Source organism: Mytilus trossulus, unplaced genomic scaffold, assembly GCF_036588685.1.
Source record: "Mytilus trossulus isolate FHL-02 unplaced genomic scaffold, PNRI_Mtr1.1.1.hap1 h1tg000085l___fragment_1__unscaffolded, whole genome shotgun sequence".
NCBI classification, from domain to species: domain Eukaryota; kingdom Metazoa; phylum Mollusca; class Bivalvia; order Mytilida; family Mytilidae; genus Mytilus; species Mytilus trossulus.
In genome coordinates this window covers 5,605,839-5,633,007 of record NW_026963295.1, presented here as the reverse complement: position 1 = coordinate 5,633,007, position 27,169 = coordinate 5,605,839, and the positions used below count along the sequence as shown (strand labels likewise).

General features: G+C 33.2%; 1 protein-coding gene and 1 long non-coding RNA gene across 2 annotated transcripts; both read right to left on the bottom strand.

Moving 5' to 3' along the window:
• Positions 1-1,139: 1,139 nt before the first annotated feature.
• Positions 1,140-2,769, bottom strand: LOC134699763 (uncharacterized). Its single transcript, XR_010103661.1, has 2 exons — positions 2,601-2,769; positions 1,140-1,457 (listed from the first exon to the last, which is right to left on the bottom strand). It is a non-coding gene; the product is annotated as an uncharacterized LOC134699763 (long non-coding RNA).
• Positions 2,770-18,833: 16,064 nt separating this feature from the next.
• Positions 18,834-25,668, bottom strand: LOC134699808 (zinc transporter ZIP12-like). Its single transcript, XM_063561223.1, has 6 exons — positions 25,557-25,668; positions 23,472-23,612; positions 22,433-22,493; positions 21,527-21,679; positions 20,409-20,596; positions 18,834-19,011 (listed from the first exon to the last, which is right to left on the bottom strand). Exons 1-6 carry the CDS (start codon positions 25,623-25,625, stop codon positions 18,877-18,879), a joined length of 747 nt encoding a protein of 248 aa, XP_063417293.1. The 5' UTR covers positions 25,626-25,668; the 3' UTR covers positions 18,834-18,876.
• Positions 25,669-27,169: the final 1,501 nt, after the last annotated feature.

The window sequence follows — 27,169 nt, the reverse complement described above, 5'->3', positions numbered from 1 at the left end:
GCTCAACTCTGGGAACAGTATATATATCTTACGTTAATATATATGTTCCTGCTCAACTCTGGGAACAGTATATATATCTTACGTTAATATATATGTTCCTGCTCAACTGTAGAATTTTAATGTTTTGTTTCATAAACCACTGGAGTATTTCAACATTCTTATCTTTACTCTTTCCAGAGACATATATACACAGTGAATCTTGAGTTTGAAATTAGAAAGATTTAAAATTGTGCACAAGTTTTATCTGATCTTTTGTGGGTTTATGTTGTTCAAGGTAATTTTCTGTGCAGTTATTTTCATTTCATTTGTTATTTTTTTCCTCTGTGTTACACGACCTTGTACTTTTTGATTTGCCCCTTGACATCTGCTGCTTCTGTTTAAACCTTAACCACAAATATCTCATCTGTTTTAAATAAAAGTCTCATTCCCGGAATTTGTTATACAGGAATTCATTTTAATATCAGATTTTTATAAGCATATCAACTGCTTGGTCTCTTCCCACAACTTGTGTCAGTTAGGACGGAATGCATCAATAGGTACATACATGTACCAGGTCATGGATATAATATAAGTACACGTTATGTGCTTTTGACCTTCACAAGAATTTTTAAACATTTATAAATGTGCAAAGAATATTGTTGTCGTTGGGTTGTTGTCCCATTGACATATATACCTCACATTTCTGTTTAGTCATAGCATCTGTGCCTTTTCAACTTATTGCAGAAAATATTAGCATAAACATTTTTTCAAAACAGGAGAGGTGAAATAGTGATCACAGAATGAGGACATGTAAAACTGAAACAACACAGCACAACAGATAAATATAAATAAGCACCATTGACATTTTTTTAAAGGACTGAAACAAACATAGATGGTGACCAATGTAAGCGACTAGTGTACAGAAGTATAGTGAACATTTCTTGCTTCTTTTCCTACACATTTTGTCATTTTATGTAAACAATTACATATTTTACTTTCCATGAAGAGGAAGGAATTTGTGAATAGAGTGGTCTTCTAATGATAGTCATACATGTAAATCCTTGTCTCATTAGAAATCATACTACATCATATTGTTATACATCTACATGTATGGTTTCTTGTAAAAACTATGTAAATTTTGTTAACATAAATAAGACTAATGAAGTTGAACACAAGATATTTATTTGCTTTTTTATCCATTTTACAGTCAGGATAAGCACATGTACTTTTCTCTCTTACATAACCATTGTTAGTTTTAAGTATCACATTGATAGTAGTAATCAGTCCACAACATGACTGTGCCGTCACTTTTGGAAAAAAGTCATCACTAGTTGTTCCTGTTTGCCAGGGAGTCTTATTTTCAATCAGAAAGACTTGGGAGTCCTACATTCAGCCCATGTATGATATTATATCTCTTGTATGCTGCACTGACAGGTAAATTTGATCAACATCTTTGTCCTTTTATAGCAAGCAGGACCCTGTTAAAAAAGAGAAAGCTGTCAGATACTGAATGTAAAAATATATAAAATTGTAAATGTCATCAAAGTGGTGGAAATAATGAAAAAAAAAAACTCTATACACAATTCTAGTTTGTCATGAAAGAAAGTAATGCATGTGCTGGGTACAATAATTCTCTGAAGATGGAAAAGTCTACTGTAAATTCAGAAATTAATGCAAGGTTTTTATTATTGCGAAAAATGCGAAAGAGTTTAAAACTCACTTTTTGAAAAATTTTGAATGAATTTAACAGGATTCTTAACAGAAGTTGTAAAAATTAAAATCGCATTTCAGTTTAAAATGAGAAAATCAATAATAAATGCACGCAATAATTTCTGAATTTACAGTATCAAGTGTATACGGACAGGGGTCTGTCTTGATATTAAAGAAAATTAACATGGCCGTCAGCTATAATACTGATTTTTAATTGTAAATTACATCAAAGTGGGTGAAAATATGATAAAAACAACCTCCATATGCAAATTCAGTATGTCATAGGAAAAAAATAATGAGCTAGGAACAATTATTCTCTGAAGATGGAAAAGTTTTAAACTGTAGCCATGGACAGGGGTCTGTCTTGATATTAAAGAAAATTAACATGGCCGTCAGCTATAATACTGATTTTTAATTGTAAATTACATCAAAGTGGGTGAAAATATGATAAAAACAACCTCCATATGCAAATTCAGTATGTCATAGGAAAAAAAATAATGTGCTGGGAACAATTATTCTCTGAAGATGGAAAAGTTTTAAACTGTAGTCATGGACAGGGGTCTGTCTTGATATTAAAGAAAATAAACATGGCCGTCAGCTATAATACTGATTTTTAATTGTAAATTGCATCAAAGTGGGTGAAAATATGATAAAAACAACCTCTACATGCAAATTCAATATGTCTGGGGAAAGTAATTCATCACACAATTTGTTTTATTCCTCTTCAAATGAAAATGTTTTGATAAAAATTACGACCGTGCTAAAAATTTCCATAACGTGCATCTCGGCCCAGTTTTTACCATTATTAAATACTGCAATAAAACGTTAATCGTCTCAATATTTTAGATAATAACTACTACAAACTGAATAAAACAAGGTAATTCATAGTAGAAATTGAAATATATACTTACATTATGCTGTTTTGAAATGCTTGATGTGTAATAAAATTCGAAGCGTGGTGGTGTACTTGTCGTGTTAGAATCAATATGGCGATCTCGTTAAAGTCTCGTGAGATGCGTGTCGTGGATTAGATTTCGTTGACCACTGTTACAGTTGCCAATCTCTGTGTATATATGTCTCTGGTGTTGTAGTCTATTTTTAAGGCACTATAAGCAATAAGGCCACTATATTTAGTGTGTATTATCATTGGTAAATCTCATTTCCATGGAGATTGTTCAGCCATGTACCTTCAGTTATGGTTCAGTGACTGTAAACATTTGCAAAACTTACATGTTCGAGTGGTGCTATTCTAATTTCAACATTTGCATTATCTAAATTACAAAAAAAAGCCAGACATATCTCTGTGATAACAGTTTACGTCAGTTAGTTAAGCTTTAATTAATCAGTACTTAACATATATTTGGTGTATGGACTAATTGTAAGGAATATATGTTGTTTGGAAGGGCTCATATCACATTGACCTATTTTTTTTGTCCGTAAAATTTAATGATTCATCGGTCAATGCTTGATATTTTGATATTGGTCAGTTTCTCGTACTTATGATGAGCAAACGAACCAGTATATTTGGTGTACGGAAATATTGGTAAGGTATTCGCAAGACTCAATCTCTTTTCCAAAATCCTCAATCGGCATTTGTCATGTGTACCTCTAGCAAGGTTAATCTGACTGCGACCTCATTTTTATGACCTTTTCGTGGATAATGATAATGTTAAGTTTCCATGATGGAATGAATGATATTTTTGATATCTGGATTCGCTACTTCGTAAAAAGTAAAAGTATAAAAAGGGGAATTAACCTAAAAAGTTTAAGGGGGATGTATTTTTAACCGGATTTTTTTGACAAAAAATGTTGGTTATTGTTTTGGGGATGTACGGCTGGCGGTCGGGCGGTCGGGTGGTCGGGCGGGCGGCAGCCAAATGTTGTCCGTACAATTACTCGTGAACCGTTTTATCAAAGTTTTCGAAATTTAAATATGTTGTTACTGACTACAAAATGGAGGTCAAGTTTAATAATGTAGATTTTAACTTTTACGGTTTTGGAGTTATGGTTCTTTAAAGGTTGATATATGGCGTTTTCAGTCCTGTCCATGAATTAACTTGTGCACCGTTTAACCAAAGCTTTTGACATTTTAATATGTTGTTGCTGACAACAAAACACAGGTCAAGTTCAATAATGACGATTTTGACTTGTACGATTCTGGAGTTATGGTTCTTGAAAGATTGAAAAATGGCGTTTCTAGTCCTGTCTGTGCACATTTACTCATGAACTGTTCAACCAAATATTTTAAAATGTTAAGATGTTGTTACTGATGACAAAATGGAGGTCAAGTTTAATACAGGCAATGTTCACTGTTTCTGTGTTCTGGTTCTTGAAAGATTAAAAATTGTGTTACCAGTCATTTTGTTCATTTACTCATGAACCATTCAATCAAATGAATTTTAATATGTTGTTACTGGATGACAAAATGGTGGTAAAGTCGGATATTGAAGATTTTCGCTTTCGCCGTTCATCACTTATGGTTCTTGTGATATTGAAAAATGCCAGGACACGAATAAATATGAATGAATCTGGTTTACTGTCGCTCTAACAGCCTCTTGTTGTGAATTATTAAGATTATATTATGTCTTGCTTTCAGTATTTGTTATGTTCAAGAGATGATTGATAATCATTAATCACATTAAAATGTTCTATTCCAGAAAATGTCTGAAGGATTCCAGCATGATTTAAAATTATGCCATTACTAAAATTAGTTTAATAATCAGGTAAAACATTAACTGATAAAGAAAATTGCTGTGTAAAGAATAAAATTGAGAACGGACATATGTTTTGTTATTTGTAGCACATGGAATACAGTACTTCTTAGAAAGGAGATGACGTAAACAGAATGACTCGTAATGACAAAAGAACACAAGACCAAGAATAAAGAAATTTGGTTGCTTGCTTGCTGAATTGTATGTAATTTTATTCTTGCATTGTATGTTCACTTGTTTGTGTTTAAATATGTCTTTCGATTAACTTAAGCCATTTCAATTGATATTTTTAAATTCGTCACTATATTTTGTTATGTTACATTATGTTTCAGGCTAGGGTGAAGGTTGGTACCTATTAAAACGTTTAAACCCGGATCATTTAACTACATCTGTCCTAGGTCAGAAACCTGTTACTCAGTGGTTGTCGTGTGTCGATGTGGTTGATAAGTGATCTTTTGTATGTAGATGATACCGTTTGTTTCTGTTTGAAAGGTTTGACATTAGTCCGTTTAGTGGCTCTTTATAGCTTTCTATTCGGTAAAACACCCCATAGAAATAAAATCCTAAATTTTTTTCTTACAACAAATTGACGTCTCCGTCGACCTGTAAAGTTTATGTTGACCAGTTAAGCTTCAAACCATCGCACCTCAGCCTGTACATCTTGGTTCGGTGTACAGAATGGCGGGTTTTTTTCGCGGATGAAAAAAATCGCAATTTTCAATGAAAAGGTTATACGAAATGTTTGGCATTTATTATTGTGGAGGCTTCAAAACTTTTATCAATACTTTTGCTTGTACACTTCCAAATGGGCAGAATTTATTTTGGCGATTTTTCCATCCGTGAAAATGAGCTATAATGTACACCCCGTGAATATCTTCCACTATACGATACTATCACGGTTCCGAGTCTCATAAATAACGTGACCTACCCGAAAAAAATTAAAAATACTGATTAAAACTAATAAATGTCCTGGAGATTTACCCGAATTTAATTAATCTTTACTACTAGGCCACTCATGCTACCCCTACACTATATAACGCCTGCATCATAGCACGCTTATAATAGCACGCATACACTATAGCAAACATATATTAGCACGCCTACACTATAGCATGCATATATTAGCACGCCTCAACTATAACACGCCTACGCTATTGTAGCGTAGCGTGAATGGCCCATCAGGTAGATTGCAACTTATTAGTATTATTCGCAATTAACAGCAAGCATGGAAAGATGAGTGCAAGGAGACGACGAGAAATGTTGAAAAATAGTCTTTCTTTTTTAGAGGAGAAAGGTATTTTAATTCCATAATTTAAATGATTTGGCACTAGTTACAAGATTTCAGTCTGAAATGGTGATTAAGCATTGGTAACAAGATATCAGTATGAAACAGTCATTTAGCACTAGTAACACGATTTCAGTGTGAAACGGTCATTAAGCACTAGTTACAAGATTTCAGTCTGAAATGGTGATTAAGCATTGGTAACAAGATATCAGTCTAAAACAGTCATTTAGCACTAGTAATACGATTTCAGTGTAAAACGGTCATTAAGCACTAGTTACAAGATTTCAGTCTGAAATGGTGATTAAGCATTGGTAACAAGATATCAGTCTAAAACAGTCATTTAGCACTAGTAATACGATTTCAGTCTGAAGCGGTCATTAAGCACTAGCAAAAAGATTTCATTTTAAAACTGTCATTAAGCACTAGTAAGACGATTTCAGTTTGAAATGATCATTTAGCACTAGTAACAAGATTACAGTTTGAAACGATCATGGTCCGAAATGGTTATTAAGCACTAGTTACAAGATTTCAATCAGAAACGCTCATTTAGCATTAGTAACAAGATATCAGTCTGCAATGGTCATTTAACACTAGTTACAAGATTTCAGTCTGAAACGATCATTAAGCACTAGTAACACGATTTTAGTCTGAAACGGTAATTGAGCACTAGTTAAAATATTTCAATTTGAAACGGTCATGACGCACTAGTAAAAGATTTCAGTTTGACACGGTCATTAAGCACTATTTAAATGATTTCAGTCTGAATAATCATTTTGCCCAAGTCTAAATCGACTGAATCTATCCAGAGAAAGTAAATATTTTTTTTCTTAGACTTTCATACGCCGTTCCGATCGACAGGTTATACAGTCTTATTAAAAAATAAACAGTTTATATCAACATTTTTTATATTCTGATACGGAATAAGCTCATGATGTCATAAGATATAAAATGCTAACAATTAATCCCGAAAAAATAGACATTCTTTTCAAAATAAATAGTGATAATTCCCTACAATAGTATCAGATTCCAATTAGCTGAAAGACTATAAAATTGTTGTAATAGCTTTTTTTTTTGAAAATGAGATATTATCTAATTATAGGCCAATTACTTTTTTATTTAAATTGTGGAGGGGAATATTGAGGCGAGTAAGTTGAATTCACAACAGCAATTCGTTCATGTAAAGCGTCATATGAATCATAAAGTGACGAATTAACTTTTTTAACTGTGCCCTTATTTACTAGTCAGATGCATTTGAGAAAGCTTGAAAAACTGTATCCTTATTGTAGCATGTACATTCTTTGAGCATAGCACTAAGTACTTTTAGCATACATGTAGCACTAAGTACTTTCTTAAACATAACACTATGTACATTATGATACCATAGCACTATTTACTTTCTTATGAGATACCACTAGATACATTGTATTAACATAAGAATAAGTACATTCTTATTAAATGCCGCAGGCGCAGATCCCGAAATTTGAAAAGGTGGGGCGAAGGTCTTCAAGATTGCCGGGCGTAGCGGGGCGAAACATTTGCTGGACCGTTTGTGGGCTAAAAATATAAAATGAGCGTGAAACGCACTTTTTAAACGAAACCTGGCGTGAGGCATGTATATTCTATAGTTGCTGTATAAAAGTGTAAGGGTTGGACAGTTTTTATGCTGTATTCTCCCGTATTATTTGTTTATCATAAAGTGATAGTATTGATTCAAAGCTGTGTACTTATATATTTGACATGGGACTTGTCAGTAAAAAGTAGATACGAAACAGTCTCGTTTGTTGTGTATTAAGTTACCATTACCTTACAAACAAGAAACAGTCGGGATATTCGATGAAATTTACAATAACCGACACAAGCTAAAAAAGTCAAATTAATATGTTTCACTCACAAAATAAGGAGAAGAGAAGGTTACCAAAATCAACCAATGTCTACGAAAGAGTCTGAAATGACAACGAATTTATGAATGACTGTCTACACATTGAGACATGAATGCCTCAGTCATCAGGCAGGTTGCAGTCTGGTCTTGGGAAAAAGTATTCAATATATCAGTTTTGCGAAACAGACGGTCCGGTCAGGCATGCAAACCCCGGTCTGAAATAAATGCGCAGATCTTTTAGTCATCTTTTTCATTTAATGCTAATTAATTCTGTTGGACATTTTCGTTCCTATTAGCACAAAAGTGGACAAGATTATTGTTTTTAATCCAGATACGACAAGAATTCTTGTTTTAAGCAAAAATCAGAGTCAGATTTTTTTCTCTCAAATACCTTAGACCACCTCCTCAAATTGAATTGTTCGTACCTTAGACTTAAAATCTATCTAGAGCTTATATTGACTGGATCTTTTTATTCAACTATCATGTCCTTTTAAACTAGGCTTTGGCGTTTTCGTATGTAAATAATACTACTGTGGAATTTTTCCATGAGAGTGTGTAAGAGTATTACTTTCTGTTTGGTTGAATTGCGAAATAGAAGTCACTACATTTTGCTCAATTCTACGTCGTTTTTCTACCTGAGGCATGAATTACTTTAGCTGTATTTGGCAAAATTTTGAGGTATTTTGGTCCTCAATGCTCTTCAAATTCGTAATTTTTTTTTGGCCTTTTTAACTTTTTAGGATACGAGCGTCACTGATGAGTCTTTTGTAGACGAAACGCGCATCTGGTGTATATACTTAATTTAGTCCTAGTATCTATGATGAGTTTATTTGTTCATGTAGGTATAATGGTTGTCATCCGTAGCCTAAGCAATGTGTTACTGTAATTTGAATTAAAAAATGCCTGAGTGACGTTTTTTTTACTAACTAGTCAACTCCACAATAGCGTATCACATGACTTTGACATAATCAGTAAATACCAGCGACAATATATTTATAAGTAAAAAATTGTCGCATAAAAATATATACTCGGAAAATGGAAAAGTTCACGAAATCTATTAGGGTTAATTATTTTGCCAAAAGAAATTCCAAGCAAAAAGGGCGCAGGGATCAAATCTACGGGTGATCTCAGGTGCTCCAGAAGGGTAAGCAGATCATGATCCACATGTTGCACCCTTCTTGTTGCTTATGAGATAACAAATCCGATAAATAGTATAATTCGGTATGCCACATTTATGAAAGGGAAGGGGACTGTATTTACGACACAAGGAAGATATCCGATATCATTTGTGAAACGGTTATTCAAGTACGGTCAACCAACTCGTGATGGCGTTCGTAAATGTTACTAAGATATGATTTAAACCTCACCATTTCGAACTCTTGATTTAATAGATTTATTGTGAATAACAACCCTCTACCAAAAACATCATGATAGGAAATGCAAGCACGGGAATATCGTATCAATTGGGAGATATACACATCGTATGCAGGTGCTCATGCAATGTTGCTACTCAGAAATGGTCAAACAGACACATTTTGTGTATCCTTTCTCAACCTTATGTATGAGAAGGTTTGTTGTTACTTATTTCGTTAAATATTTTGCAAGATACATTCGTATAGCATATATAGCACTAATTACATTCTTATAACATAACACAGGACAAAACACATTCTGAACTTTTTAACTTTAGTACTCAATCAGATGAAAGAAAAACTGCACACGTACTCATTCAAACGTACATTCTTATAGCATAGCACTAAGTTCTTAGTAAAAACATAATACAATTTACATTTTTGTATCAAAAGATTAAGTACCTTCTTGTTAGGTACCACTAGAAATCATATGATAACATAGCATTTTAACCTTAATCAGACGAATGAGAAGCTTTACAATTACTCAATAAACTGTAGATTATACTGGAACCATATTCTGATATGTTTGCAAAGCAGTGCCCTTACTGATTCAGATGCATTTGAGACAAGCTTGGGATCTCAGGCAGATGTTTGAGAAAGCTTCACCCTAAGCCATACATACACATATGTTGTATCCTTTCTCAATCTTATGTCTGAGAAGGTGTATTCTTACTTATTTCGTTAAAGATTTCGCAAGATACATTCTTATAGTTCTTATTTATAACATAAAATGAGACCCATTCTGAACTTTAAAGTTTTAGTACTCAGACAGGTGAATAAAAAAAACCTGTACAATTACTTAATGAAACGTACATTATTTTAGCATAGCACTAAGTTCTCACTTAAAAACTTAACACTAGGTACATTATATTAACATAAGATTACGTACATTCTTGGAGGGTATCACTAGATAAAACGCTATCACATTATATTTATACCTTGTTCAGATGAATAGGAAGCTGTAAAATTACTCAATTCAGTAGATAAGACTGTAATCATATTCTGATATGCAAAGTTGTGACATAACTCATATAAATGCATTTGCGACAAGCTGTGAATCTCAAGCAGATGTTTGAGAAAACGTAACCCTAAAAGAGGGACGAACGATACCAGAGGGAAAGTCAAACTGATAAATCGAAAATAAACGATCAGCTACATGCCCAAAAATATACAGGACAAACGGACAAACAATAGTACACATGGCACAACATTAAAAACTAAAGAATAAACAACACGAACCCCAACAAAAACTACGGATGATCTCAGGTGCTCCAGAAGTTTAAGCAGATCCTGCCCCACATGTGGTACCCGTCGAATTGCTTATGATTTAAAAAATCCGGTAAATAGTATAATTCGGTATGCCACATTTATGAAAGGGAAGGGGATTGTACTTACGACGTAAGAAACCTATCCGATATTATTTGTAAAACGTTTATTCCATAACGGTCAACCAACTCGTGATTGCGGTCGTAAAATTAACTAAGATATGATTTGAACTTCACCATTTCGAACTCTTGATTTAATAGCTATATTGTGAATAACAACCCTGTATCAAGACCATCATGATAGGAAATGCAAATACGTGAATGGCGTGTCAATTTGGAGATATACACATCGTATGCAGGTGCTGGTGCAATGTTGCTACTCAGAAATGGTCAAACAGACACATTTGGTGTATCCTTTCTCAACCTTATGTATGAGAATGTGTGTTGTTACTTATTTCGTTAAATATTTTGCAAGATACATTCGTATAGCATAGCACTAAGTACATTCTTATAACATAACACAGGACAGGACACATTATGAACTTTTTAACTATAGTACGCAATCAGATGAAAGAAAAACTGCACACGTACTCATTCAAACGTACATTCTTATAGCATAGCACTAAGTTCTTAGTAAAACCATAATACAATGTACATTATTATATCAAAAGATTAAGTACATTCTTGTTAGGTACCACTAGAAATCATATGATAACATAGCATTTTAACCTTAATCAGACGAATGAGAAGCTTTACAATTACTCAATAAACTGTAGATTAGACAGGAACCATATTCTGATATGTTTGCAAAGCAGTGCCCTTACTCATTCAGATGCATTTGAGACAAGCTTGGGATCTCAGGCAGATGTTTGAGAAAGCTTCACCCTAAGCCATACAGACACATATGTTGTATCCTTTCTCAATCTTATGTCTGAGAAGGTGTATTCTTACTTATTTCGTTAAAGATTTCGCAAGATACATTCTTATAGCATAGCACTAAGTTCATATTTATAACATAACATAAGACACATTCTGAACTTTATAGTTTTTGTACTCAGACAGGTGAATAAAAAAACCCTGTACAATTACTTAATGAAACGTACATTATTTTAGCATAGCACTAAGTTCTCACTTAAAAATATAACACTAGGTACAATATATTAACATAAGATTAAGTACATTCTTGGAGGATAATAATATATAAAATGCTATCACATTATATTTAGACCTTGTTCAGATGAATAGGAAGCTGTACAATTACTCAATACAGTAGATAAGATTGTAACTGTATTCTGATATGCAAAGTTGTAACATCACTCATTAAAATGCATTTGAGACAAGCTGTGGATCTCATGTAGATGTTTGAGAACACGTCACCCTAAAAGAGGGACGAACGATACCAGAGGTAAAGTCAAACTCATTAATCGAAAATAAACGATCAACTACATGCCTAAAAATAAAAAGGACAAACAAACAAACAATATTACACATAGCACAACATTGAAAACTAAAGAATAAACAACACGAACCCCAACAAAAACTAGGGGTTATCTCAGGTGCTCCAGAGGTGTAAGCAGATCCTGCTCTACATATGGCACCCGTCGTTTTGCTTATGATTTAACAAATCTGGTAAATAGTATAACGCGGTATGCCACATTTATGAAAGGGAAGGGGATTGTAGTTACGACGTGAGAAACCTATCCGATATCATTTGTGAAACGGTTATTCCATAACGGTCAACCAACTCGTGATTGCGGTCGTAAAATTAACTAAGATATGATTTGAACTTCACCATTTCGAACTCTTGATTTAATAGCTATATTGTGAATAACAACCCTGTATCAAGACCATCATGATAGGAAATGCAAATACGGGAATGGCGTGTCAATTTGGAGATATACACATCGTATGCAGGTGCTGGTGCAATGTTGCTACTCAGAAATGGTCAAACAGACACATTTGGTGTATCCTTTCTCAACCTTATGTATGAGAATGTGTGTTGTTACTTATTTCGTTAAATATTTTGCAAGATACATTCGTATAGCATAGCACTAAGTACATTCTTATAACATAACACAGGACAGGACACATTATGAACTTTTTAACTATAGTACGCAATCAGATGAAAGAAAAACTGCACACGTACTCATTAAAACGTACATTCTTATAGCATAGCACTAAGTTCTTAGTAAAAACATAATACAATGTACATTATTATATCAAAAGATTAAGTACATTCTTGTTAGGTACCACTAGAAATCATATGATAACATAGCATTTTAACCTTAATCAGACGAATGAGAAGCTTTACAATTACTCAATAAACTGTAGATTAGACAGGAACCATATTCTGATATGTTTGCAAAGCAGTGCCCTTACTCATTCAGATGCATTTGAGACAAGCTTGGGATCTCAGGCAGATGTTTGAGAAAGCTTCACCCTAAGCCATACAGACACATATGTTGTATCCTTTCTCAATCTTATGTCTGAGAAGGTGTATTCTTACTTATTTCGTTAAAGATTTCGCAAGATACATTCTTATAGCATAGCACTAAGTTCATATTTATAACATAACATAAGACACATTCTGAACTTTATAGTTTTTGTACTCAGACAGGTGAATAAAAAAACCCTGTACAATTACTTAATGAAACGTACATTATTTTAGCATAGCACTAAGTTCTCACTTAAAAATATAACACTAGGTACAACATATTAACATAAGATTAAGTACATTCTTGGAGGATAATAATATATAAAATGCTATCACATTATATTTAGACCTTGTTCAGATGAATAGGAAGCTGTACAATTACTCAATACAGTAGATAAGATTGTAACTGTATTCTGATATGCAAAGTTGTAACATCACTCATTAAAATGCATTTGAGACAAGCTGTGGATCTCAGGTAGATGTTTGAGAACACGTCACCCTAAAAGAGGGACGAACGATACCAGAGGTAAAGTCAAACTCATTAATCGAAAATAAACGATCAACTACATGCCTAAAAATAAAAAGGACAAACAAACAAACAATATTACACATAGCACAACATTGAAAACTAAAGAATAAACAACACGAACCCCAACAAAAACTAGGGGTGATCTCAGGTGCTCCAGAAGTGTAAGCAGATCCTGCTCTACATATGGCACCCGTCGTTTTGCTTATGATTTAACAAATCTGGTAAAAAGTATAACGCGGTATGCCACATTTATGAAAGGGAAGGGGATTGTAGTTACGACGTGAGAAACCTATCCGATATCATTTGTGAAACGGTTATTCCATAACGGTCAACCAACTCGTGATTGCGGTCGTAAAATTAACTAAGATATGATTTGAACTTCACCATTTCGAACTCTTGATTTAATAGCTATATTGTGAATAACAACCCTGTATCAAGACCATCATGATAGGAAATGCAAATACGGGAATGGCGTGTCAATTTGGAGATATACACATCGTATGCAGGTGCTGGTGCAATGTTGCTACTCAGAAATGGTCAAACAGACACATTTGGTGTATCCTTTCTCAACCTTATGTATGAGAATGTGTGTTGTTACTTATTTCGTTAAATATTTTGCAAGATACATTCGTATAGCATAGCACTAAGTACATTCTTATAACATAACACAGGACAAGACACATTATGAACTTTTTAACTATAGTACTCAATCAGATGAAAGAAAAACTGCACACGTACTCATTCAAACGTACATTCTTATAGCATAGCACTAAGTTCTTAGTAAAACCATAATACAATGTACATTATTATATCAAAAGATTAAGTACATTCTTGTTAGGTACCACTAGAAATCATATGATAACATAGCATTTTAACCTTAATCAGACGAATGAGAAGCTTTACAATTACTCAATAAACTGTAGATTAGACAGGAACCATATTCTGATATGTTTGCAAAGCAGTGCCCTTACTCATTCAGATGCATTTGAGACAAGCTTGGGATCTCAGGCAGATGTTTGAGAAAGCTTCACCCTAAGCCATACAGACACATATGTTGTATCCTTTCTCAATCTTATGTCTGAGAAGGTGTATTCTTACTTATTTCGTTAAAGATTTCGCAAGATACATTCTTATAGCATAGCACTAAGTTCATATTTATAACATAACATAAGACACATTCTGAACTTTATAGTTTTTGTACTCAGACAGGTGAATAAAAAAACCCTGTACAATTACTTAATGAAACGTACATTATTTTAGCATAGCACTAAGTTCTCACTTAAAAATATAACACTAGGTACAATATATTAACAGTAGATTAAGTACATTCTTGGAGGATAATAATATATAAAATGCTATCACATTATATTTAGACCTTGTTCAGATGAATAGGAAGCTGTACAATTACTCAATACAGTAGATAAGATTGTAACTGTATTCTGATATGCAAAGTTGTAACATCACTCATTAAAATGCATTTGAGACAAGCTGTGGATCTCAGGTAGATGTTTGAGAACACGTCACCCTAAAAGAGGGACGAACGATACCAGAGGTAAAGTCAAACTCATTAATCGAAAATAAACGATCAACTACATGCCTAAAAATAAAAAGGACAAACAAACAAACAATATTACACATAGCACAACATTGAAAACTAAAGAATAAACAACACGAACCCCAACAAAAACTAGGGGTGATCTCAGGTGCTCCAGAAGTGTAAGCAGATCCTGCTCTACATATGGCACCCGTCGTTTTGCTTATGATTTAACAAATCTGGTGAATAGTATAACGCGGTATGCCACATTTATGAAAGGGAAGGGGATTGTAGTTACGACGTGAGAAACCTATCCGATATCATTTGTGAAACGGTTATTCCATAACGGTCAACCAACTCGTGATTGCGGTCGTAAAATTAACTAAGATATGATTTGAACTTCACCATTTCGAACTCTTGATTTAATAGCTATATTGTGAATAACAACCCTGTATCAAGACCATCATGATAGGAAATGCAAATACGGGAATGGCGTGTCAATTTGGAGATATACACATCGTATGCAGGTGCTGGTGCAATGTTGCTACTCAGAAATGGCCAAACAGACACATTTGGTGTATCCTTTCTCAACCTTATGTATGATAATGTGTGTTGTTACTTATTTCGTTAAATATTTTGCAAGATACATTCGTATAGCATAGCACTAAGTACATTCTTATAACATAACACAGGACAAGACACATTATGAACTTTTTAACTATAGTACTCAATCAGATGAAAGAAAAACTGCACACGTACTCATTCAAACGTACATTCTTATAGCATAGCACTAAGTTCTTAGTAAAAACATAATACAATGTACATTATTATATCAAAAGATTAAGTACATTCTTGTTAGGTACCACTAGAAATCATATGATAACATAGCATTTTAACCTTAATCAGACGAATGAGAAGCTTTACAATTACTCAATAAACTGTAGATTAGACAGGAACCATATTCTGATATGTTTGCAAAGCAGTGCCCTTACTCATTCAGATGCATTTGAGACAAGCTTGGGATCTCAGGCAGATGTTTGAGAAAGCTTCACCCTAAGCCATACAGACACATATGTTGTATCCTTTCTCAATCTTATGTCTGAGAAGGTGTATTCTTACTTATTTCGTTAAAGATTTCGCAAGATACATTCTTATAGCATAGCACTAAGTTCATATTTATAACATAACATAAGACACATTCTGAACTTTATAGTTTTAGTACTCAGACAGATGAATAAAAAAACCCTGTACAATTACTCAATGAAACGTATATTATTATAGCATAGCACTAAGTTCTCACTTAAAAACATAACACTTGGTACATTATATTAACAGTAGATTAAGTACATTCTTGGAGGATAATAATATATAAAATGCTATCACATTATATTAGACCTTCTTCAGATGAATAGGAAGCTGTACAATTACTCAATACAGTAGATAAGATTGTAACTGTATTCTGATATGCAAAGTTGTAACATCACGCATTTAAATGCATTTGAGACAAGCTGTTGATCTCAGGTAGATGTTTGAGAACACCTCACCCTAAAAGAGGGACGAACGATACCAGAGGTAAAGTCAAACTCATAAATCGAAAATAAACGATCAACTACATGCCTATAAATAAAAAGGACAAACGGACAAACAATATTACACATAGCACAACATTGAAAACTAAAGAATAAACAACACGAACCCCAACAAAAACTAGGGGTGATCTCAGGTGCTCCAGAAGTGTAAGCAGATCCTGCTTCACATATGGCACCCGTCGTATTGCTTATGATTTAACAAATCCGGTAAATAGTAGAATGCGGTATGCCACATTTATGAAAGGGAAGGGGATTGTAGTTACGACGTAAGAAACCTATCCGATATCATTTTGTTAAACGGTTATTCCATAACTGTCAACCAAGTCGTGATTGCGTTCGTAAAATTAACTAAGATAGGATTTAAAATTCTCCATTTCGAACTCTTGATTTAAAAGCTTCATTGTGAATAACAACCTTGTATCAAGAACATCATGATAGGAAATGCAAACACGGGAATGGCGTGTCAATTATGAGATATACACATCGTATGCAGGTGCTGGTGCAATGTTGCTACTCACAAATGGTCAAACAGACAGATTTGGTGTATCCTTTCTCAATCTTATGTATGAGAATGTGTGTTGTTACTTATTTCGTTAAAGACTTTGCAAGATACATTCGTATAGCATAGCACTTAGTACATTCTTATAACATAACACAGGACAAGACACATTATGAACTTTTTAACTATAGTACTCAATCAGATGAAAGAAAAACTGCACACGTACTCATTCAAACGTACGTTCTTATAGCATAGCACTAAGTTCTTAGTAAAAACATAATACAATGTACATTATTATATCAAAAGATTAAGTACATTCTTGTTAGGTACCACTAGAAATCATATGATAACATAGCATTTTAACCTTAATCAGACGAATGAGAAGCTTTACAATTACTCAATAAACTGTAGATAAGACTGGAACCATATTCTGATATGTTTGCAAAGCAGTGCCCTTTCTCATTCAGATGCCTTTGAGACAAGCTTGGGATCTCAGGCAGATGTTTGAGAACGCTTCACCCTAAGCCATACAGACACATATTTTGTATCCTTTCTCAATCTTATGTCTGAGAAGGTGTATTCTTACTTATTTCGTTAAAGATTTCGCAAGATACATTCTTATAGCATAGCACTAAGTTCATATTTATAACATAACATAAGACACATTCTGAACTTTATAGTTTTAGTACTCAGACAGATGAATAAAAAAAAACTGTACAATTACTCAATGAAACGTATATTATTATAGCATAGCACTAAGTTCTCACTTAAAAACATAACACTAGATACATTATATTAACATAAGATTAAGTACATTCTTGGAGGGTGTCAATAGATAAAATGCTATCACATTATATTTAGACCTTGTTCAGATGAATAGGAAGCTGTACAATTACTCAATACAGTAGATAAGATTGTAAATGTATTCTGATATGCAAAGTTGTAACAGCACTCATTTAAATGCATTTGAGACAAGCTGTGGGTCTCAGGTAGATGTTTGAAAACACGTCACCCTAAAAGAGGGACGAACGATACCAGAGGTAAAGTCAAACTCATAAATCGAAAATAAACGATCAATTTTGGTGTATCCTTTCTCAATCTTATGTATGAGAATGTGTGTTGTTACTTATTTCGTTAAAGACTTTGCACGATACATTCGTATAGCATAGCACTTAGTACATTCTTATAACATAACACAGGACAAGACACATTATGAACTTTTTAACTATAGTACTCAATCAGATGAAAGAAAAACTGCACACGTACTCATTCAAACGTACGTTCTTATAGCATAGCACTAAGTTCTTAGTAAAAACATAATACTATGAACATTATTATATCAAAAGATTAAGTATATTCTTGTTAGGTACCACTAGAAATCATATGATAACATAGCATTTTAACCTTAATCAGACTTCGCAAGATACATTCTTATAGCATAGCACTAAATTCATATTTATAACATAACATAAGACACATTCTGAACTTTATGGATTACGTACTCAGACAGATGAATAAAAACGCCTGTACAATTACTCAATGAAACGTACATTATTATAGCATAGCACTAAGTCCTCACTTAAAACATAACACTAGGTACATTATATTAACATACGATTAAGTACAATCTTGGCAGGTACCACTAGATACAACATTATCACATTATATTAAGACCTTGTTCAGATGAATAGGAAGCTGTACAATTATTCAATACAGTAGATAAGACTGGAACCATATTCTGATATGCAAAGCTGTGCCCTTATTCATTCAAATGCATTTGAGACAAGCTGTGGATCTCAAGCAGATGTTTGAGAAATCGACACCCTAAAAGAGGGACGAACGATACCAGAGGGAAAGTCTAAACATGTACACAAATAATTACAAAAATGAAATTTAATTTCTGAGTTATAAGTTAATAAGATTTTGATAGTGTGTAAACGGACCAATGCATTAGCACATTTTCCAACAAAGGAAATGGAGTGTAACTTTCATTGAGTATTTGTTTTATGGACGAATAATGTCTGCTAGATAGTCTAATATTTACACAGATTTATGGTAATTTAAAATCTGCCTCGTATATAGCCAAAAGCAACATTGAGACGTAGCCGAATAATAGTCCGAAGTTCAACGACAGAAACATACACAAATTTGGTATTCTTTTGAAATAGCTCAGTACTTCTGGAATCTGAAAAAAAAACCAAAAAGGAATAAATTAAGTTTGGCTGTTTCCATTTTCAAGTTTAATAAAAGAAATAAAAAATAATCCAATAAAATATATCCTGAATAGATTACCGAACCTGTAAAACCTTTCAAAATTGAAGGTTTTCAATGCCGTTCAATTTCTTCCTTTGGTTAACCTTCTGAAACTTGTAAAATTTGAGCGTCATTGATGGGTCTTTTGTAGACAAATTCGGGTTACAAAATTAGGTTCCGGTATATATGATGAGTTGATTTAAAAAAAATGGAAAATTAAATTATATTTGATATCAAATGTTGCGCTTAAGGAGGGCTTAAAATACAGACAACGCATTCGTTAGGGTTTTCAGTTACCTTTCACAGACAAAAGTTAGCTTTTATAAATCCTTATTTGACCGATGTTGACTGGTTACTCAATAAGGTGCATGGTATGCAATTTGATATTGTTAAAGTTTATAACTAATAGCGTCAACAAATTATAGTTTAATAATACCACTTTTGAAAGATGATGCCAGTAACACAGTTGACTTTTGGCATCAATTATAAGACATTGCGAAAACATAATCGACATTTGCAGTTGACTAAAAATATTTTATTTTGAATATATGGCGAGTATGGTATACAATTACAAATAACAGAGTTCAAAACATTCGCTGACCAACTTTGTTATGTTTATAAATAAATTTGTACATGATCGGATTTGATGTTTTGTTTGAAAAGAGACCTATCACAGATTTTTTGAATGGTCTCATTTCCTTCTAATCATTTTAGTCGTCGATTACTTAAAACACATTAATCATGTTTTTCGAATCGTTGTCTTTTATAAAACCGTGTTTACATTATGAGAATATTTTAGTTTTACTGAATGCCCACTCTTTTTTTCAAAGAATATAATCTTTTTTATAGTAAATAATTTGTTTGTTGCTGGTTTTGTTTAAGGGCCCAATCGGTACCCATAGCTATCTAGGTAGCCATTTTATATATTGGAAATAAACTGTTATATTCATAGAACAATTGGCTTAACTTCGGCAGGAAAACTTGCGATTAATGTAATAATTGATAAGAATCACAAGCACCTACTACGTGCGTTGTTTAAACTTAAACTGTTGTGTCGAATTGTTAATGATAGTGTAAGAGTATTACTAATACCACGGCCATCAAAAAAGGTGTTATACGTACTAAGTAATTTTATAAACTATTATTTATTTGTATCAAGAGAAAACTACATAAATCCAATGAGAACTTTAGCAATTTAAATCATTAAAGATTGAGATCGAACTACTTGCGTCGTTTGAACTTCAACTACTGTGTTTAATTGCTAATGATAGTGTAAATAATTACTTTTACCACAGTCACCAAAAACATAAACAAAAACGTTATACTTACTAAGTTTGCTAAGGCCACATAAATGAACATGCCTGCACCAGCTGAGAATATCCAGGATCTAGCAACATCATTTGAGCTTGCTAGTATGCCTATATATAACCCTAAAAACGCTGTCAGACTTGAAATGAAATTCAAAACCATGGCTCTTTTGATAGACAAACCGCTAGACACTAAGGCTGCAAAATCTCCTGCAAGAAGAACGAAATACTTATAAATATGGAAAGTCATCGGATTAAAGGTGGTTCAAATGTACTCAGAATTTTCTCCGCTTATATTTAGTAAAATACTTTTCAATGAACATAAGGAAAACATAATTTTTCTACTTCAAATCAGTTGCTCAGAGAATAGCCTTTTCATTTTAATAACAATCATCTTGATAAAACTGTCATTTGTACACTCTTCGACAAAATATTGGACGGCTTTACGATTTGATTAATCGTAATGGAAAATATGTTTCGAAGATGACTCAGAATAAAATTGAAACGTTATAACAATCCCGTCAACCTTTTTTCTGAATGTGAATTTCAGCTTAACACTTATCACCGGGTTTGTATTAAAAAGAACAACACAACGGGTGCCACATATAGATAAGGATGTGCTTACCCTTCTGGAACACTTAAGAGCATTCCCTGTAGCTCTACCTGAAATATTTCTATCATGTGTTTGTGTTATGTAACTTGTCTTTCTCATTAAATGTTCAGTTCATTTTCGACTAATGAGTTTGAATTACCGTCAGGTATATTTCGTCTCTTTTTGAAATAGTGAGTAATTAGAATTCAAGCTTCGAGTATTTTATATGCTATTATGCTGAGGCAGTCAGGACAATTTGTTATATAAATCATAAGAGTTACCAGGATTAACATGCCGTGCGCCGACATGTGCGCGTTTTGTCTACAAATACTAATCAGTGACAATTGAATCAATAGAATTAAAAAGGCGAAAAGCACGGAGTTAAAAATCACTGAGGTCCCCAAAATTTCCGAAAGAGTATTCAAAAAATATATATTTATACAAATATAGAAACAATAAGTTGACAATTCATGCCATCCCTGAAACGCTGCCGAAAAGATTCTTTCTTAGCTATTTTTGTCTCTAATAAATAAAAAAAAATAACAAACCTAACTCATGGGGTAATTCATGGCAAAACACAGCTATTGAGGTAGATAAACCAACTGTTATGTCTTTACTGAAGGCAGCGCCTATAGCAAGACCATCTGCAAAATTATGTATGGCGTCCCCTACTATCACCATCCAAGCAAGGGCAGATTTATCTGCAATTTTAAAGGCAAAACTATTGTTCCATTCTTTGTCAGTATTCAATTAACATTCCTTTCTTCAACTACATGTAGTTACTCTTTTACCTGTTTCATTTTTTTTTCAGAACTTCTTGCTTTGATGTCGAAATAATGCTACAAGTTTTATAGAAAGGGGGGGGGGGGTGAATAAAACAGACACGATGCAAACAGAACAAACAAACAAAACTTGTTATGAATGCAAGTTTCGATCCTAAATTTTATTTATTTTGTAAAGAATCACCGAAGTAAACAAACTTAACCGGCCACTTCGACCATTATTTTTGTCCATCTGATGAGTTCAGCCTTTTTCAACTGATTTTTATAGTTTGTTCTTATGCTGAACTGTTAAACCACTGTCCCAGTTTAGGAGGAGGGTTGGGATCCCCCTAAAATGTTTAACCCCGCCACAGTATTTATGCATGTGCCTGTCCCAAGTCAGGAGCCTGTAATTTAGTGGTTGTCGTTTGTTTATGTGTTACATATTTGTTTTTCGTTCATTTTTTTTTATATAAATAAGGCCGTTAGTTTTCTCGTTTGAATTGTTTTACATTGTCATATCTGGGCCTTTTATAGCTGACTATACGGTATTGGCTTTTCTCATTGTTAAAGGTCGTACGGTGACCTATAGTTGCTAATATCTGTGTCATTTTGGTCTCTCGTGGACAGTTGTTTCATTGGCAATCATACCACATCTTCATTTTTATAAAGACTGCTACCATTACAAAATACCTTTTTCTCTTTGACCTTTAGTTTGGTTCTCTTCGTTTTGGCATTGGTAATCATCGTCTTTCTGTAAACCAAGAATAAACAGCGGTTAAATTAAAATTGTTCTCGATTACTTTCTTGCGTCCGAACATATTTCTAGATTTACAAGGATACACTAAAATCCAACTACTTTTATTAGAATGTAAATGATTTAAGGTGGTACCGAACATTTTCACTAAACTTAATTTTCATTTAATTTAACAGAGTATTTACTTTGACCCTTTGACAAAAATATAAAAATTTCAAAATAATTTAACCAATTGTCTTGTCAGAAAAAATACACTGGTTATATAGCAGTTTGACATACTTATTTTGATCATCGAGAAGCTAAATATTCCCTCAAGACACAACGTAATTAAAACGTTCAGCTAATTTTACAGAGTTATCTCCCTGTAGTGTAAGGTACCACCTTAAAAGACATGAGATCGTTACGATCAATATCAACAAAAGGGACATATATAACCAAATGTGGGAGTAACTTTGTACTAAAAAAGTCACTATATCTGAGATGTAATCAACTTATTTCTGTCCGTTGTAGTGAATTGAACTATATGTAAATAGTACAACTGTCAATCTTTATTTTAAATGGAGAATACAAATTAATTGTTTAGCACAAGTTCTTGCGAGATGTTTTTTGGATTCGAAAATATGAAGACAGTATCAGCTCATTTCAAAATCATTTAAAATATTTAAAAACAAATAAATTGTTACTTATTATGCTTCTCATTGGAATTCTAAGGCTTTTCTACCTCAGAATACCTTAGCTGTATTTGGCAGAACTTTAGGAAATTTTAAGATATAAATAAGTGTCATGCATATAATCATAATAATATACTAGACAATATTTCAACAAAGTAAATGAAAAACCCTTAAAGGAAACGATATCAAATCTTGTGCTTTTCTATTCTGTACACTGTCATTGTGCTACTAAAATCAATTTTACGTATTTGTGTTTTAAACAGCATCCCCAACAAACATTTTAGTATACATTTATTTGGTCTACCTTGTCTTTTGTGCTACTTTTCAGAAAAGAACATGTCAGTTCCAGTAAGAAAAACCCATAAATACTAGCAAGTAGTGCGCATTGTTTTGTCAAAATCTCTGTCACTCTTGCCTTTTCTCCATTGCTTTCATCTGCTAAAACCTGAAATGAAATGTGTAGAAATGACTTAAGTACTTTAATTTACTTGCCTGTTAAAACAACATATCTCTATTGATATATAGTTTGAACTTCAAATGGTGAGAATTAGAAAAACAACATCGTCTTTTACATTTTCAGTAATCTACTGTCGGTTATATAAAAATGCATCACTACTTATAAAATATTTCACATACATATGTCTGATATTGTTTTCATCTGACCTTGTTTTATTTTCATTGTTTTTATGTTGTGTCATAGATCAAATTTAATCGTTCAGCGTATGTTTTGTTTTTGTAAATGTTTTTTTGATTGAGTTTCATATAGGCCATTTCAATTGACATTGTAACGTGTTTCTTTCTATGTTTTAATGTTACACTACCACTTCAGATTATGGTGACTTTTACACCCGCTTCATTTATTTGCTCCTGTCCGAAGTCAAATACAGCTGGCTCAGTAGTTATGTTTAGTTGATGTGTTTCATAAGTTTTTTTTCGTTTCTCTTTTTTTTTTAATTAACAATAGCACGTTGGTTTTCCTCTTTAAATGGTTTTACACTAGTAATTGTTGGGCCCTCTTTGATTTTTTGTTCGGTGTCAGCAACCGCTCCTTGTTGTGGACCGTACTATAACACATACTTGTTTAATTCTTAAAACATTGTGACATGGATGGAGAGTTGTCTCAAAGGCACTCTTGCCAAACTTTTTTTTAATGTATCTAACTGTACAAGGTAGCAATGTAAAAAGGTTAAAAATGAAAGCGCAAAGCCAGAATGATATTTTTCAAATTTTCACTCTTTATTTGTTAAACTATTATTACATTTTCTTAATATTCTATTTTGCGAAAACAATGCTTAGAAAACGTTGCAGAAAAACCAATATCTTGGAATTTGCATCTGCACGAATATTAAATTATCTAATGTTATTGAACTATAAACATCGTTACTAATATGTGGTTTGGTAAATTGAAGATGTGATTTGTGTTATTGATTGTCACTATCCTTTCTATCGACAGTAGTGTGCAAAACATGCACGTTACGAACAGTTAAACTAAGGAACAAAGTGTAGAAGAGCATCCAAATGACACTGAGAGTAACATCGTTTGCACATGACCAAATAATATGTGTACGTCTTATGCCGGCATCACACATTGGCATATAAAAGTCAGTATACGTTAGTTGCACGCCAGAGGAACACTAAGCAATCGGTAAACGAGCGTTGCAAGTTTGAAGTGCGTCGCAATACTAAGGTATACGCTTTGTGAACGCTATATCTCGGGGAAATTTTTATGCAGCATAAAACATTTCATCTAGCTCAAGCGTGTGTCTAGTGTATACATGTACGCTACACGCACGTTATAAGAAGCTAAAAGTGCGTTAACGCGCTGCAGTTATGTTTGAGACACGTTAAGGGCACGTAGCGTGCATTCCATCTACGACAAACGACAGGCATACGCAACCATACGTGCTTCGTACGCGCAGCACACGATAAAGGTTCGTGGTGCACACGTTACAGATATGATTGACAGGTTAAATGCATCCAAAATAACTAGCGTATTGACAGCGTACACGATTTTTTTCAACACGCCCGGCGTACGTCGGAGATATACGCTGATGTATGACGCTGGTATTATTTTAAATCTTTGATTTGTAATGCTTTTCATGTTTTATCTGCATGCGCTTTCATTGGTCAAAATATTGCTATAATTACTATTATACTATAAAGTTATTGTTACCTTTGTCTGCTATAAGAAATTTAACGGTACCAATTTTCTTGCACCAGATGCTCATTTCGATAATACATGTCTCTTCAGTGATGCTCGTGGCCAACATATTTGAAATCCAAAGCTTATATACAAGATTTAACCGTTTTTCCAATTGACAATTATTTTATTATCTAAGCATATAGATGCTTGTAATGCAATTTTCAACCAAAAAGTAAGACAATTTACCTCAGACAGTAAATGTAGAATGGCATCTCCAACCAGGCAACCGACTGACAGTGAAAGTAGCATTCCCATGAGATAGTCTTTTATAACCTTCTGTGATAGTTTGACGAATACAGCCCCAACAAGCGACGCCAAGCTGATAACAAAAACGCTTGCTGTTCCAAATCCATATACTACAAAAAAAAGTGTTAACATTGTATAAATTACTAATATTCAATTAGTAGAAATTACCCTTCATTAGAGTTCTAAAGGGATATGACAGCTTTGCTTTTCATAAATCGACCTATAAATAAATTCATCATAGATGCCAGGACAAAATTTTGTATATACGCCAGACGCGCATTACGTCTACAAAAAACTCATTAGTAACGCTCGAATCCAAAAAAAATAAAAGGATCAAATAAAGAACGAAGTTAAATAACATTGAGGGCCAAAATTCCTAAAAGTTTTGCCAAATACAGATAAGGTAATCTATGTCTGAGGTAGAAAAGCTGTAGTATTTCAAAAACTCAAAATTAACTGTAAACAGTTAATTTAAGATATAACCATATCAATTATAATTCATGTTAGCTCAAAAGTGCTGACTACTCGGCTGGTGATAGCCTCGGGGAAATAAATCTCCACAAGCAGTGAGGTGTATTACATTTGCGCCAATTTTGAAAATTTCTATTTTTCATTTGCGCAGATTTTACATTTGCTCCTTATTGCATTTACAGTTTAACACAGGTGAATTGATACTTGTACATGTACTATATCTTGAACTTGTTTTATCATCACCGACATGAACAAATACAGGCCGTAACGTGTTAAATTAAGAAATGCCACATCAGTACATAAGCCAGAGAAAGAAAAGATGGACTTCGTTATTTACAATTACGACAAATATAGAGGAGAAGAAATCACTAGAAAGGAATATATAAGATGTTTTGACTATAAATACTCGACAAGATATATGATTTTAATATACATATATTCCGTTTTTATGGTTTTTTATGTTGTAAATATATTTTTAATTCGTTATTTTAGTTTAAACAGAGTGCTTTTATATCAGGTTTTAACTTCTGAATTTAAAGAACGTGAACATAGTGCTTTTAAATTGACATATCCTGCCAGAGATTCTACTTCCACCTCCTCGTGGTGAGCAGGGGACAACAGTTATATATATACATGTCATGATTGAAAATTGATATTATTTGTACAACTGGCTAACGAAAGAGGTCTTTAATGATAAATAGATATTTAGTTGAAGAGAATAGAGGACCAAAATTCCTAAACGTTTTGAAAATACAGCTAAGGTAATCTATGCCTGAGGTAGAAAAGCCTTAGTATATATTGACCTAAACAATAAGTGTATTTTACCGAGTGCAGTTCTAGTTTTGCTTGATTTCGGTGGACCGCATTCGTTTGTTATTTAAAACGATAAAGCGATACCACTTATAATATATTCTTAAGCAAAACCATCAGACTGTATTTCTGAAAGACTTTGCTATCCAGTTTATGGTGTGATATTTTTTTATTGTCTGTGTATTCATCATAAGCTAAATGATGTAACTTCTTATATCTTATGTCAAACAAGAAACATGTTGTTCGAATAATTTTACGTTTATTTTTTTTAT